Genomic DNA, 16,533 nt, shown 5'->3' with positions numbered 1-16,533 from the left:
GTGTGTGTGTGTGTGTGTTTATCAGTGTGTGTGTTTATCAGTGTTCATGTGTGTTTATGCTTGTGCGCGCGTGTTTTTCACTCACCATGAAATGCGGCTGAGTCAGTATCCTTCGGAGCTCCTTGGCGTCGAGGTTGTCAGGGTAACAGGAGATCTCCTGCAGTACCTACATGGGCAGAGAAGACAGTCACCACCTTCGGTCCACTACGCTAACCCTAACCCACACAGCTCATAACCCTTGCAGCACATCCAGGGCACAGCTCATAAACCCTAACTGTCACCACCTTCTGTCCACTGCAAACCCACCGCATGTCCAGCACACAGCTCATATCCCTATCACTCTCCCTAAGACACACCCTTCTCAACCAATGAGGGAACTCCTCAGAGCATGCCCAAGCCAATCGGGCTCCATGACCACGTCGCCTGGCTACCTGGGCTGGTATCAGCTCCAGATACAGTATGTCACACCTGGCTGATGAATGTGGCAATACTATTGTGAGGTGTGTGTGCATGAGAGAGCGAGAGAGAGAGAGAGAGAGATCGAGATAAATAGACAGAGAGAGATGGATAGTGAGAGACTCGCTAAGACATGAGGTCTGGCTCGCTTCTGGTTTGCTCCAGGACTAACTGAACTTTGTTTCAAAATCAAAGAATCACTGTGGTAGGTTTGTGTCGATGACATTCAAGTGCTATTAATGTCACAGTAATGACGGTTTTGTCATAACTGGAACAGTGTGAACTTATACACACACACACACAATTATACATTGCAGCCTCACAGACAGATGAAAAGATGGACATGTGGGTTATATTCCTTTCTGGTCCAGCTGCTTCAATTTTGAAAAAATAACTTTACAAAACAACTCGTCTTGGAGTGTAAGGAGTTTGTGGGACATCTTACATTTTCCAGCTGCCTCAAAGAGCCACTTTCTTTGTCTTGGGAGGGGCTCTTTGCAAAGGAAGACACGGGAACACATGTTACACAATGCTGATCCTCCGCATAAGGACCAGAGGTCATGGGTCAGAGTGGACCAAGGTGACAGGGTTGGAAGGGAAGAAACCCCGGCCTCATGTCAATCTATTCACCATAGATTCCATCAGGCCAAAGGGGAGAAGGTATTCTCTAGGGCAGGGTCAGTGTTAGCAGGCCCCTGGGGGTGAAGCCCCGGAGAAAAGAGCGGAATCCTCCAGTCTGATCGCTTTGAAGCATTTCAGGAGCAGCCACCGAGGCTGAGAGTGAGAAAGCAGAGTAGAGAAGAAGAAGGACCTCCGAATGAGCGAACACACACACACACACAAACTAAAACAAGCAGCAGGGACTCGTCTCACGAACAAAACACGAGCTCCGATAAAAGTCCATGGAAGCTTAGACGGCAGTGACGGAAGTTCTCCGCAAAAGGAGAGAAGAAGAAGTAAGAGCTCAAAGAGAGACAGCCTTTCATCGGGAATCGAACACACCATCTAACCTGCTCCAACTCAGCCCCACAGAGGATTACAGCACGGTGAAGCCTAGAGAAGCCTGGTAAAGTTTAGCACAGCCAGAGACGACAGCCTACAAGCTCATTCCTACAGCCTTTCCCAATCCTGGTCTACTTCACTGTATAATATTGTAATCTGCTCTGCTCTGTACTGCTCTGCTCTGCTCTACTGGGCTCTGCTGTCTTCTGTGCTTCTTGTCGTGTCCAATCAGTCACAAGGATCTTGACCATGATTACCTCCATTGATTCCAGGGGGAATTGATCATTACACGCTGCCGCCTTATCTCACAGCTAATCAGACCTTACATACAACTAACCAGGGTTCTGTAGAGACTGAGACCTGCAGGGTTCTGTTGTAAATACAGAACAGTTGTGTAAGTCAGCCTTTCCCAATCCTGGTCCTTGGGACCCACTGTCCTTCATGTTTCACTCTTCTAACAGACCTGATTCAAATGAATGGGCCATCTAAACCATGAAGGGTCTGATTAGCTGTGAGATAAGGCGGCAGCGTGTAATGATCAATACCCCTGGAATCAATGGAGGTAATCATGGTCAAGATCCATGTGACTGATTGGACACGACAAGAAGCACATAATACAACAGAGCCCAGTAGAGCAGAGCAGTACACAGTAGAGTAGAGCAGAGCAGTACAGAGCACAGTAGAGCAGATTAGAATACTACATAGTGGAGCAGAGTACTACAGAGTGGAGTAGAGCAGAGTACTACAGAGTGGAGTAGAGCAGAGTTCTACAGAGTGGAGTAGAGCAGAGTACTACAGAGTGGAGTAGAGCACTACAGAGTGGAGTAGAGCAGAGTACTACAGAGTGGAGTAGATCACCTACAGTCAGGTCCATAAATATTTGGACATTGACACAATTTTCATCATTTTGGCTCTGTATACCACCACAATGGATTTGAAATGAAACAATCAAGATGTGCTTTAAGTGCAGATTTTCAGCTTTAATTTCAGGGTATTTACATCCAAATCAGGTGAACGGTGTAGGAATTACAACACATTTTATATGTGGCCCCCCCCTTTTTAAGGGACCAAAAATAATTGGACAAACTAACATAATCATAAATCTAATTGTCACTTTTAATACTTGGTTGCAAATCCTTTGCAGTCAATACTAGCCCGACTCCCTCACCGCTCAGCCAACTGACTCCCTTGCTTTCGCAGTATGCTTCGGGTCATTGTCCATCTGCACTGTGAAGCGCCGTCCTATGAGTTCTGAAGCATTTGGCTGAATCTGAGCAGATAATATTGCCCGAAACACTTCAGAATTCATCCTACTGCTCAGCAGTAGGATGAATGTCAGCAGTCACATCATCGATAAATACAAGGGAACCAGTTCCATTGGCAGCCATACATGCCCACACCATAACACTACCTCCACCATGCTTCACTGATGAGGTGGTATGCTTTGGATCATGAGCAGTTCCTTCCCTTCTCCATACTCTTCTCTTCCCATCATTCTGGTACAAGTTGATCTTGGTCTCATCTGTCCATAGGATGTTGTTCCAGAACTGTACAGGCTCTTTTAGATGTTTTTTGGCTAACTCTAATCTGGTCTTCCTGTTTGAGACTCACCAATGGTTTACATCTTGTGGTGAACCCTCTGTATTTACTCTGGTGAAGTCTTCTCTTAATTGTTGACTTTGACACAGATACGCCTACCTCCTGGAGAGTGTTCTTGATCTGGCCAACTGTTGTGAAGGGGTTTTTCTTCACCAGGGAAAGAATTCTTCTGTCATCCACCACAGTTGTTTTCCGTGGTCTTCCAGGTCTATTGGTGTTGCTGAGCTCACCAGTGCGTTCTTTCTTTTTAAGAATGTACCAAACAGTTGATTTGGCCACACCTAATGTTTTTGCTATCTCTCTGATGGGCTGAAAAATCAAAACAAACCTAACGATGGCTTGCTTCACTGATGGTGACAGCTCTTTGGACTTCATATTGAGAGTTGACAGCAACAGATTCCAAACACAAATACCATACTTGAAATGAACTCTAGACCTTTTATCTGCTCCTTGTCAATGAAATAACGAACTCCCTTTATGAGGGAATAACATACACCTGGCCATGGAACAGCTGAGCAGCCAATTGTCCAATTACTTTTGGTCCCTTAAAAAGGGGGGGGCCACATATCAAATGTGTTGTAATTCCTACACCGTTCACCTGATTTGGATGTAAATACCCTGAAATTAAAGCTGAAAGTCTGCACTTAAAGCACATCTTGATTGTTTCATTTCAAATACATTGTGGTGGTATACAGAGCCAAAATGATGAAAATTGTGTCAATGTCCAAATATTTATGGACCTGACTGTATCAGCACAATAGGTTACAGTATAACAATTGTGGGTTGTGTGTGTGTAAGTATGTGTGTGTAAGTGTGTGTCTGCAAGTGTGTGCACAGTTTGTACACACTAACCTCTCTGGCTCTGTGGACAGCATCACTGTGGGGGGTTCTGATGTATGGAGAGGACTTGGTGCTTATCTTATCATAGAGCTGCAATGACAGTAAAACACACAATTCATTCATTAATAAACAATTTAAACATCAACAAACTTGACCAAGTGACTAGCGGTACTGTAAATCCTAATCAACTTGCACATTTGTAAGATCTGGTGTAATCATCATCATCAATATTAAATTAGTGTATATGAGTATTGTAACTCTCCTCTGCCTTCTCATTTTCAACCTTTTCTTCTTATTTAGTTAGCAGTGTTTCCCATGACAAATCGCTTTTGACAAGTAAGCCATGCATACAATAATAAAACAAAAGTACCCATACAATAAAATATTGCTATGCTCCAATATGAAGATGTTGATAAACATTTAATATGTACGAAATGCCTCACAATAAACATGCATACAATGAAAATAGGTACAATTAACTGTAAGAGTAAAACAATCCCGGCAGTCTAATGGGAGGATCTATAGAGCAGCAGGTCTGTTCTGTCCTCATAGAGCATCAGCCAGAGTCAGACCCAGACCCAGAGTCAGACCCCGGTTCACAAAGACAGCAGCTGGAGAAGCTGTGAAGGAGACTCTGATTCGGAGCCATCTGGGAGGAAGAGACGTGCTCAGTTAAACACAATTCCTCCACTATAGCTGAGATAGAATCCTCTCATCGCCTCCATCACAATGTATTCAGCTGTCCTGCAGACAATCCTTCTTTCTCCTTTATGGCCGCATCCCCCGTTCAGAAAAACTAGCTTGTGTTGACATTTCAAAATAACAAAAAAAGAGCACACCCTGTTGATTTAAAAAAAGGCTAAGTATGAATGCCTCCCTACTGCCCTCTCTCCCAGAGCTTATCCACCCAACTGCCCCTCTCTACCGCCCAGACCTTGCCCACCTTACTGCACCCTCTGCTGGGGAAACTGTTGCCCTCTCTCCACTGCTTGCCGTGACAGCAAAGTGTGATGACCAGCAACAATGTGGCACACTGGTGATGAGCAACACTGCCTTGTGTCGCCTACATACATAAACACCATTCCTTCAGCCCAGCCCAAGTGTTCTCCGAATAGAATGCTGATTTACTAATCCTACCAGATATCCAAGATAAAGTATCATAGTTATACTGGAGACAGGGTGGACTGAATCTACCTCATGAAGTTGTTTCTTGAACATGCAAGATGCTGGCTTTTGTAAAACTACTAGAAATGTTTGCTAACTCGATGCTAACATGCTGTGAAATTCAAATTAAGAAAATACACAGTTTTTACTACTTAAGAAGTTAGGAATAGGGAGTTCATTTCTGGATCAATTTCTTTAAGCAATCGGATAAAATGAGCCAAGTGATGGCCCGTATCATCAAGCACAATTTCACTAAATCTGTATTTTCACGGTTGAGGTTATGCATTCAGGAAAACACTTATTAGACATAATCAACACAGAGGGCTTTGGGTGGCTGAATTACATATTAAACTTTGGTGTATATTGTCTCTCAGACTCTTTCAATACATTATTATAAATCACAAAAATACATGACCCATTCAGAGCGCAAATGTGGCACACATCAGACAGGGTTGCTAGTAATTTCTTCAGTAACTAAATTCTGGTGTCCCTGGTTCTCACTATTTCTAGACCGCTGTTCTCAATAACCTTACTCCCCATTACGCCCATCATGAAATCACTGATTATAACTGTATTTATGTTTTTTTTTTTTACGATTCTAAGCTATGCCATTCTAAGCTAGCCATCACTCCTACAGAAGACTGATGGAACACTGCAGCGTTACTTCTAGAAACAAGAATACACTCACCCACCCGTCTCCAAACTCTTGTCAGACAGACCGGTCCAAAAGAGCATACATAAACACTAGACTAATCAGTTCAACCCATCCACTCCTGGCCTAATGGATCTCATTCTTTGTGTGTGTTTGCGTGAGTGTCTGTATTTGCGTGTGTGTGTAGGTTGAGGCGGGTAGCATGTGTGTGTGGGTTGAGGCGGGTAGTGTCAGCCCTGCAGACACAGAAAGGACTGGAAGCTGCTGGGCCATAGAAAGACGACTAGACATAACAGCTGCCATTGTTCACTCTCCTTTCAGTTTTCGTGAAGGGTTCCCCTCTCTCTCTCCATTTCGGCCTCTGTGTTTCTCTCTCTCCCTCAGGGGTGAGGTTGTTCCCTCCCCTCCCTCTCTCCCTCTCTCGTAATTTACCCTGAGGTCAGTGATACTGTTTTCATTATATGCACTGAATAAGTTAATTGATTTGGAGGTGGTGTTTCCAAGCCTACAACCATTTTATTCAATAAAGGCACCATACATTGACTGAAAACTAAATTGTAGATATCTTAATGATAATGCTGCCCTCAACCTAATATAATATGTCAAAGCTTATCTTTGGGGTCAATTGTTTAATCAAGGTAAAGGCCAAAAGAAGACCAAGTATGTGTCGACTCACGTCCAAAAGTGTGTGAAGGTGCTGGTCCTGGAAAACCCCATGTAGAAAGTCTAGATCCTTCTCACTGCAGTCCGTCAGAGCATGGATCTCTTCTAAACTGTCCAAAACTTGAGACACAGCCCCTGTACAGAACACACACGACTGATTGAACTCTGACAAATAAACATAACATTTTGGGAAAAAATACAATTGTATTGGAAATCAATCAGCAATCAAGTATGGATTTTATTTGAGGGTCACGTGAATAGACAGACACACAGAGTTGGGGGTCAAACAGGTCACATACACACACACACACACAGGATACCTACGTTCTGATGCTAGCAGTCCTATCAGGGAAGCAGTAATACAAAGACAGTGTAACAGTAAGACTGTAAGCATTCTTTTAGTCATCAACATTTGTGTGGTCACAATGTTAGCCTTGGTATGTTAGGTAATAGTATATACTGTAAATGTGTGCAACAGCTGTGATAGGACTACACATATGAAGTGTTATTTTTTATTTTTTAAGAAAAATCATCCATGGCAATCTTGATAAACTGATTAACAGAAATCACTCATGAAGCTGAAAAGGGTGTTGAATGCTGAGATTTCCAAACTGCATATGAATGTATGCAGGGTTAGTTCCACTCATGGTGTTCCCACTGTGTGTGTGTGTGTGTGTGTGTGTGTGTGTGTGTGTGTGTGTGTGTGTGTGCGTGCGTGCGTGTGTGTGTGTGTGTGTGTAAGAGAGAGCGTCGCTACCTGAGGAGGTGGAGTCTTCAGAGAAGTCAGGAAGGTCCTTGGGAGGGTCTCCATAAAAACAGTTGAACTTATGACTGGAGACTGCAGCTAGAACTGCACCCTGAAAACACACAAGGTACTTCTAGTACTCTAAAGGCCTCAATATACTCTAGTTTTGTACTTGGTTGTTTGGACATATGCGAAAGCTACGCATGTGGAATTGTCCACATATTCCACTGTGTTCTTCAAGTCAACATGGATTTTTGAAAAGCCATGGGAGTCAGATGGCTAAGCGGTGAGGGAATCGGGCTAGTAATCCGAAGGTTGCCAGTTCGATTCCCGGTCATGCAAACTGACGTTGTGTCCTTGGGCAAGGCACTTCACCCTACTTGCCTCGGGGGAATGTCCCTGTACTTACTGTAAGTCGCTCTGGATAAGAGCGTCTGCTAAATGACTAAATGTAAATGTCCACCAGGAGGCGACAAAACATTGTGACTAAATGCATTGACAACTACTTCATATTTTGTACAACAGCAATAACCATGGCGACAGAGGAGGAGGTATTGTTATGTCTATGTCTATGACCGTATAGGCGAGCCAGTTCACATATTTGCTCTTAAAAATGTACCACTGTTGTGTACTAGTAGGCCGACTTCTTCCCCGTTTTCTGTTTTTAATCTAGCAGCACGTCAGTGAATTTTTGGTATTCCGCAACACTATTTCTATTGGTATTGTATCTTGCGCATGCGTATATTACAGGCCCAGGGAGACGTGCACACAGTATGCACCAAACAAACCCAGGATACATGCGGCAGCCATTCAACATATGTGTACACATACTTAGCATGAAGTATATTTCAGCCTTAACACATACGCTACACTTCTCGTCTCACGTGTGTGTGTTTCTGAGTGTGAGTGTGTGTATGTGTCAGTGTGTTTCTGTGTGAATGTCCACTGAAGCACGCCATCTGCTGACCTTCAGTTTCCTCCGGGCGTTGAACTTCCTCTGCTGTTCCACCGTCTCCTGCAAGTGGATCTTGTAGGCGTACCGCTCTCTCTCCTCAGGACACAAGTAGCAAGATATTACTTCCAGACCAACCATGTGTGTGTGTGTGTGTGTGAGTGCACGTGTGTGTGGCAGTTCCCCACCTTGAGCCAGGGGTGGTTGAGGGCCTCGTAGACGGTGATCCTCTCAGTAGGGTCCAGCATCAGCATGCGTCTCACCAGGTCCTTGGCACTCTCCGAGATGTGGTTCCACTGGCGAGGATTCATCTACAGAAAAACACAAACTATTCACATACCGTACACCTCCATCTCCACCTCCACACACACCACTCACATACAGTACACCTTCACACACACACACACACACACACACACACACACACACACACAACATAATGTATACACCTTTACTGAACATGTGTACACACACACACACACCTCCACACAATCGACTGTACACTTTTACAAACCCTCCTCATGCTGGTAAATGGGGTTTTGTAAATCAACTACTACCTTGTATTTGCCCTTGCAGATGGCCTCAAACAGCCTGTCCCTGGTGCCGTAGAAGGGCAGGCCGCCGGACAGCAGGATGAACAGGATCACCCCGCAGCCCCACACGTCCACTGGCTTCCCGTACGGCTCACGTTTCACCACCTCTGGTGCCATGAAGTGAGGAGTGCCCACTCGACCTCCAGGGACACACACAAACACGCACACACACACACAAACACGCACACACAAACACACAAATAACTGCTTCATCAAAACACAAATCATGCAGCATGCAAAAAATGCAGTTGGTGAATTCATACTGTGTGCATATGCAACAAGTCAGCGTGACATATGTTTGAGATCACAATTTACTGCAATTTACAGGCACTGACAGCTGTCTCTCCCATCCCTGAACTGTCAACCGGAAATTTACATTTTAGCTCAGCAACAAACAAGAGAAGTTCCCATCAAGCCCTGCTTACCTCCGGCCACAAGCCCGGATTCACCCAGCTGGATGGCCACTCCAAACCCTCCCAGCTGGACTGGAGAGGAATTCTCCTTGGAGGCCAATAACACACAGTGAGGCTGGAGAGACAGGGAGGGCGCGAGAGAGAAAAAGGGAGAGTGAGAGTGAGTGAGTGAGTGTGAGAGTGAGAGTGAGAGTGAGAGAGAGAGAGAGAGAGAGAGAGAGAGAGAGAGAGAGAGAGAGAGAGAGAGAGAGAGAGAAAGTTAGAGAAAGAAAAAAAGGAGAGAAGCACAGTGATGAAACAGAGGAGGGAGTATATACTTATTTCAAAAATGTATTTATCAAACACAAGTAGGGAATATATTAAGTACAGTTGATAATCAAGGACCAGAAGTGGATAGTTCTAACTGTATTTCCATGGTTAGTGCCCAGGAATGGTCTGTATTTATCCAGATACAGTGCAGGGGGAGGGAGAGGAAATAAAAAGGGGGGAGAGAATAAAGGTGGGGATGAAATACTAACTATACTATATATAAATATATATCTAGAGGTCAGGCAGTGAGGAGAGGAGACTGGAGAGAGGAGATAGGCAAGGAGAGGCGATTGAGGAGAGGGATGGGTTAGTTGAGGCACCTTGACGTCGCGATGGATCACGTTGTTGTCATGGCAATAGCGTAGCGCCTCCAAAATCTGTCTCATGTAGTGACTGCAGGGGAAGTGAAGGAGGGTGAAATGCATCTAAAACTGGTGATCTGCCACAGTGTAATGAAATTCTGTGTTGTGTAAATTTAAATCAAGACTTTGTTTAACCATCTGTAGAGTAATGTCAAATGCAAGTGTTATGATAGTAACAAAACAGTTTCTGCTGACTGAATCCAAAACCAGAATCAGGTTCAGATGTTCCTCTCACCTGGCCACTGCTTCACTGTAGACAAAGCCAGCATCTGCCCTTTTCACTATTTCAAAACACAGATCTGCTCCATCCATACTGCAAGGAGAGATAGAAAGAAATGATATGAAGCTTCATTTGAGTCTGTGTGTGTGTGTGTGTGTGTATTTACTAAAGCCATAGGAAGCCCTCATACAGCAATTGGCTTTACAATCCTTGAAAATCCTCAAATGCAGAGATGTGTCAGTCACCTAGCGATGTCTGATAAGGGACTTAGCTGATAACACAATGAGTACTGGGCTAGAAGAGGAACAGGAGGATAGAGGGGGATGGAGACAAGGTGAGCATCACTGCTTTAATGACCTGAAAGGTCTTTTCCATTTGATCATTGTATTCCACACTGATCTCTTTCTCAATTATTAGCCAATGTTAAAATTGCTCTCTCAAATTTTCTTTCTATACATTTTTCTTTTTTTGGATCTGATGTTGTCAACATGACAACAAAGACCCACCGTCACAGCGTGAGACTCATCCACAACAAACATGCATCATACTTAGTGTAAGAAGTGAGTTTTCCTGCTGTGGGAGACTTACAACTCAAACACCATGTAGAGCATGCCCTCTGAGCTGTAGGTTTCCAGCAACTCCACAATGTGAGGGTGTTTCAGCATGTGGTAGATACTGGATTCTCTCTTCAGGTCTGAAAACAGAGAGAGAGAGAGACAAACAACCTTCACTGGGATGGAAATGGAGCCCTTGTCTATCATTCTAGCATATAGGATAGCAGGTGTAGCAGGTGTAAGGTAGCAGGCACAGCAGGTGTGAGGTAGCAGGTACAGCTGGGGTGAGGAAGCAAGTGTGAGGTAGCAGGCATAGCAGGTGTGAGGTATCAGGTACAGCAGGGGTGAGGAAGCAAGTGTGACGTAGCAGGCGTAGGAGGTGTGAGGTAGCAGGTATGGCAGGTGTGAGGTAGCAGGCATAGCAGGTGTGAGGTAGCAGGTGTGAGGTACTTTCTAGACCTGCTGGGTATACAGGATGTATGGTGGAAGATCTGTTGCACAGACCCCCTTCCCTAATCATCTGGCTACAAGAAAAGACTGGCTGCTGAAAAGGTATTGATTTACATACTGCGCCACAAGCGGCTAGACTTTATGGAGCCAGTCCTTTCTGAACCCAAACGTCTGTGTCTAAATATTGGTAAAAGATCTGAAATCCCCATAAACGTATGGAAATATGAAAAGGATAGAAATCTGTGCGAGTGTCCTTCAACAATATGCATCCTTGCCTTCTGTGCTGAGTCCTGGGCTGGATGTGAACTGGGCCACATCAACAATCTTCACAGCAAACTGCTGCCCTGTCTCTCTGTTGGTGCATCTCCTCACCACACTGAAGGGACCCCTGGACACAGACAATACAGACAGTCATAACGCTGGTGTATTTTAGCCCCAAAAAAAGGTTTCACCCACTTACTAGATTGGAGCTTACTAGATAGTGTTAACCAGAATGTGGACAGTAAAATTTTATTTCTAGAATAGTCTCCTGAAGAAAAATCAAGAATTAAACTGCAATTAAATTAAATTGTCTTTTTGGGGAGGGGGATGACTTAGACACCCATAGTTTATATAAACTGAATGCAGAATAGGAAACAATCTTGAGAGAAAAAATAATAATAATTACGCTTATTTGGCAAGTTAGGTCCTCCTACCATGATCGTTAATGAAATTAGTTCCACAATCACACATTTGGCTAGGTGTTACAAACATTCTACAAGCAGGATATAATTTTTTTTTTTATGTAGGCAAACTAAAATGAATTATTGATGTATAGATGACTAGGAGGCCTACTGTCTACTAAATACTGTAGAGTGCCCTCTCCAAAACTAGGTAAAACAAGCACTGACCACCAAAATACACCTCTACTATTCTAAGTGTTTCATTTCTACTTCAACCATATATCAGTTACAGTAACAGTATGTGTTTGGTGTTGTCTGGGCGCAAACACAGACTGGATGAGCAGATGGTCATCAGACTAAAGCTGCTTAACATCAGAGAAACAAGGCACAGTGGCGTGCTGCCCAGAGATGACCAACCCCCCCTCTTTCCGCACACGCACACACACACACACACACACACACAATTAAAGTCCTGCCCACTCATGCTGAAACCAAATAATGATGAGTAAGGAATTAACACACTGGCTCTAACTTTTACTGGACAGACAAAAAAATCTATTTCAATCATGCCACACAAGCAGACACACACGGCTGGACTGCTGGTAGCACTCCCGGTGGAACAGCCTCTAGAAGCATCCCGTGGTCTCCAGGGCGAGCGAGTGCATGGAGGGTTATTTAAGGCTTGTTTTAGCAGTAATTAACCCTGTCAGAACTCACAGTTGATATGCAGCCATTCATCTGTACTGGGGAGAGAGAGAGACAGAAAGGGCCAGGCAGCTGATAGGGCACAACCTTCTCCCACTCAATGGCTTCCCCTCTCCCTCATTCTCTCACCATTTCGTCTCTTTTCTCCTCTCGTCATCATTCTCTCTGCATCTCCAATCTCTCTCCTTCCACCCCCTTCCTTTCTCTCTCACTCTTCTTTCCATCTCCCTCACCCCTCCCCCCTGCCTTTCCCTGCCCTCCCCTGGGATGATGACACCACAGCAAATATGATGTTCTCACCAGGCACTAGACAGCATGGAGCAAAGATGTGTGAAGTCAGCTTTAAAGCACAGACATCCGGGGTACTCTACGGTTTCAGAACAAAATACTTGGGATGGAAGGGGGAGAGAGGGATGGAAGGGGGAGAGAGGGATGGAAAGAGGAGAGGGATGGAAAGAGGGGAGAGGAATGGAAGGGGGGACATTACTTGAGGCAGGAAAGGCAGAGCCCCGTGTGAGTGAATAGAGTCAGCTGCAGCATTACTTCCTATCTATCAGAAGAAATTATACACTTCACTTCCCTCACAGAGAGAACAGGAAGAGGGGAGAAGTAAGAGAGAAAGGGGAGGGGAGAGCTATATAGGGGGACATGCAGCTGCAGAGTATGAGAGAGAGAGGGGGAATATCAGAGAGAGAGAGAGAGCTCTGTAAAAACAAATCACTGATGACCAAAACATGACAGGGCCACTAAACCTAAACAACAGCGGTGGTTCTCTTTTGACAGTGATCTCAACACATCAATTTGTGCTTCATGTTGTTTTTTCAGACCTCAAATCTCTGTACCTCTTCGACCAAGGGGGATTCGAAGGGATACTGAGTAGATAGAATAAAGACATCTTGGACAGTCATGGATGCAGCAGTGTGGGAGTTAGGTTGAAGATGCACACCTTTAATAAGCAACTGTAGCAGTGAAGCCTAGTTCAGGCATGGCACTCGGGCAGTGCGCGTCATTCCGCTCATCAACTACACCTGTGTTAGCCTGCTTCAAGACCATTGGGCCACGTCCGATAAGGCGGCAATATAGTCCCTCAAGGAAACTCCTACACTCACTCCCGGTTGTTGTATTATCTGTGCTGCTGCTGCCCTCCACCATCCCAGGGCTCAACATAATTTTTTTTACTTACTGGCCCCAAGACAATTTTTACTGGCCCCCCCTCCAAAAGTTGTAATTTATCATTGTTACAACAAAACCAAAGACTTATAAATTGTGTTATTCTGTTAACATGTTTAACCATTTATTAAACATATCCTGGATATAAAAATAACAACAATGAAACCACATTTGTAGTGATTTTCTTTTTACGGTAATAGTCAACAAAACAATTGACTTTTAACCTCAAACATGACGTGCTCTCTTCCCTGCTGACAACCATCTCTGCACAACTCTGTCTGGCAGAAACTGAAACCTCTGGTCCCTCAATGCTAATATATAAAAGCTTACATAGCATTTCATCAGTATGATACTAAGTACCCAAGTCGACACTATTCTTCTGCTGCAGTTCGATAGCCTGGGGGAACGAGGCGAACGGCTGGCCCGTCTTAATTACGTGATATACCGTTGTTTTAAGTCGTGCAATAACACAATGGGCATCTACATTTAAATTCCTGACCAGCATGGTCAACGACCTGGAAGATGGATTGTCAACCATTCGCTTAGCTGTCACGCAAACCAGGTGCTGTCTGCTAGCATGGCTGGTCAGGGATTGTTTTCGAAAATTGTCGGTGCCTGTGCTTCGTTCCATAAAGAAAGTTTTTTCCGTTTGAGCTCGTAGCTCTACTTTGCTGCCGTCTTCACTTTATTGTCTCGCGCCAGTTGTTAAAAAATTTATCGAGATTATAGAACTACAATTTGACAACCACTGGTCACTCACTACTAAACTCTTGATTTGCCAACTGCGCGCAAAGTTATTTGTGCATTTAGCAGATAGCAAAACATTTGAAGGATGTTAACTTTTACAATGCAATTTTTTCCAATCAATAATTTGCAGTGGCCCGATCGGACCAGTGAGTTGCTAGTTTAACTGTCCCGAAGTTACTTTTTACTGGCCATCGGGCCATCGTTATTGTCGAGCCCTGCATCCCCATCCTCCATGTTGTCTGTAAGTTACTGTCCATCAGGGGGATTTTGACTATTTGCTCCTTGCCTCATATTGCTGGCTAATATTAGAGGCAGGGAGTGCTTCCCTTAGATACATCCATTCAAACCTATTTCCATAGTGAACACACTGAACTTCACTGTAACAGTGATGGAGCTATGGGCATTCAGAATGTCAGTGATACTGCTCAAATGGAGCGCAAAACTCTACTGTCTCGTTACCATAGCAGTTTCACTGCCCCAAGAGTCCTTCACAGATCTATGATCATTCCGAGCTCACATGCAAGTGTTGTTGAGTAAAACCAGTCGGCAAGTCATGCTTTTATAATGTTTATTAAATTACACTTTGATCCAATGAGTACGAACTCATACTTTGCCTTTAAACAAAGTTATCCTCCACATGAAACCTTTTTTAAACATTTATTTTATTATCTTTTTAGAAAAAGGTTTTTTCTAGATTTGATCAGACTGGGAGCAACGCTGTTGGCAACTCCGGTTCACTCTCAACATCTCATTGCACCTTCATTGTTCAGCCTGGCCATTGAGTTTGTGTGTTTTAGACACAACACCTACATGAGGCTCGGGAGAGCCATTCTGATCACACAAAGAATGGCCTATGTGAAATGATTTCTCCAGTCTTAATCCCCTAGTTTGGTATTCCTCAGGAAATGCTCCAATTCCAGGAGTGTGCTGGATACAGACCTGGATAGAGAGCGACTTATGATGATTATTCCAAGGCTTCCTCAGAATAACACTTCTGAAAAGGACAATGCTCAAGGGATTTCTCTCTCTCTCGTACACACACACACGCACACACAGTATAGAGGATCAGAACTAAAGTAGTTTCTTCTGGCTAACAATGAGAGGATTTCAAAGTACTTGTATCTCTCAGGGCTTGATGAATAAAGTAGTGAGGAGATGGAGAGGGGGAAAGTTAGAGAAGATTTCGATAAAAAAAATTTAAACGCAGCCAGGCTCTTCATACTTGGGGACCGTGTTTGTAAACCAAAATAGGGGATTGCGAAGGAGACACAGAAAGGGTGCTTTCACTTTCCCAATTATATTCTTATCCCTGACAGTTCAAACAAAAGCACTGAAAATCTAAACAGTCAAGACTCAAGCTGCTGGAGAATGGTTGTGTGGTCTGAAGTAAAAACAACAGCATCTTTCCAGAAATGGAATCAGTGTAAAATGTTGTAATAATTGACAGCTACACACCTACATCTTTCTTGTTTTCTATGAAAGGGAAGAACAGAGAGTTTATGCTAATTTGCTTTGCAAATCCTTTCAAAGCATTCTACTTGTCTATGTTCCTAACAGTCTCCTGTTAATAAAATGTGGATTATTGATTATTTTTTTAAACAAGATAAGAGGGATAGGAGAAGAGAGAAAGAGGGGTATCCTTGAGTGCAAAGGAATTCCACTTCAGGAATTACCAGGATGCATGTGTGGTCCCTACAACCTTATCAGGTTTGTTGAATCCAGATTGTATGTTAAAAGTGAAACCTAACAATGTGCAGATTAGAGCTACCATTTGGGAAATTCCAATGTCCATTCACGCAAACACTGATCCCTCGTCTGTGCAACCTGGGCTAGTCTGTCCCAGGGTTAGTCTGTGCAAGGGCCAGGCTAGTCTGTACTAGGGCTAGTCTGTACAGGGGCCAGGCTAGTCTGTACAGGGGCTAGTCTGTACAGGGGCTAGTCTGTACAGGGGCTAGTATGTTCCCGGGCTAGTCTGTAGGGGCTGGTCGGGACCAGGCACACATTATCATTTGTATGTACTATGAGAAATGCAGTGGGAAAGCGTTTCGCATTCCACTGAAATAGTTTGCTTTTGTTTTGTGTGTCTGCATGTGTGTGTGTGTGTGTGTGTATGTGGCACTGGACACAGCCGTAACCCAGGTTACAGTGTGTGTTTTGGCAAAGAGCACGGAAATGACTTCAGGCTGGACAGCCCAACCAAAAAGACTGAAAAAAGAAAAACAAACAGACGGAAGAACAGGGAAACTATTCCTAAAATACAGATGGCAGCCTCAGC

At 44.1% G+C, this 16,533-nt stretch overlaps 1 protein-coding gene across 10 annotated transcripts in view; it reads right to left on the bottom strand.

Annotated features, from left to right (window-relative positions):
• The window catches only part of LOC136958922 (peripheral plasma membrane protein CASK-like), a 32,275-nt gene that overhangs the window by 9,027 nt on the left and 6,715 nt on the right, over positions 1-16,533 (bottom strand). For 2 of the 10 annotated variants that reach the window (XM_067253131.1, XM_067253139.1), the window contains exons 2-13: positions 11,250-11,362; positions 10,559-10,664; positions 9,986-10,063; positions 9,709-9,781; positions 9,092-9,194; positions 8,631-8,806; positions 8,262-8,384; positions 8,089-8,172; positions 7,134-7,233; positions 6,390-6,511; positions 3,910-3,987; positions 86-166 (exon numbers count right to left, since the gene is read on the bottom strand). In XM_067253131.1, the coding sequence (XP_067109232.1) occupies positions 86-166; positions 3,910-3,987; positions 6,390-6,511; positions 7,134-7,233; positions 8,089-8,172; positions 8,262-8,384; positions 8,631-8,806; positions 9,092-9,194; positions 9,709-9,781; positions 9,986-10,063; positions 10,559-10,664; positions 11,250-11,362 (1,237 nt within the window). Of the gene's footprint in view, positions 1-85; positions 167-901; positions 950-3,909; positions 3,988-6,389; positions 6,512-7,133; positions 7,234-8,088; positions 8,173-8,261; positions 8,385-8,627; positions 8,807-9,091; positions 9,195-9,708; positions 9,782-9,985; positions 10,064-10,558; positions 10,665-11,249; positions 11,363-16,533 lie in introns of all 10 variants that reach the window. The other 8 variants (XM_067253066.1, XM_067253100.1, XM_067253084.1 and 5 more) reach the window with 5 other exon arrangements.

Source organism: Osmerus mordax, chromosome 2 (assembly GCF_038355195.1).
Source record: "Osmerus mordax isolate fOsmMor3 chromosome 2, fOsmMor3.pri, whole genome shotgun sequence".
NCBI lineage: Eukaryota > Metazoa > Chordata > Actinopteri > Osmeriformes > Osmeridae > Osmerus > Osmerus mordax.
This window is presented reverse-complemented; position numbering and strand designations above follow the sequence as displayed.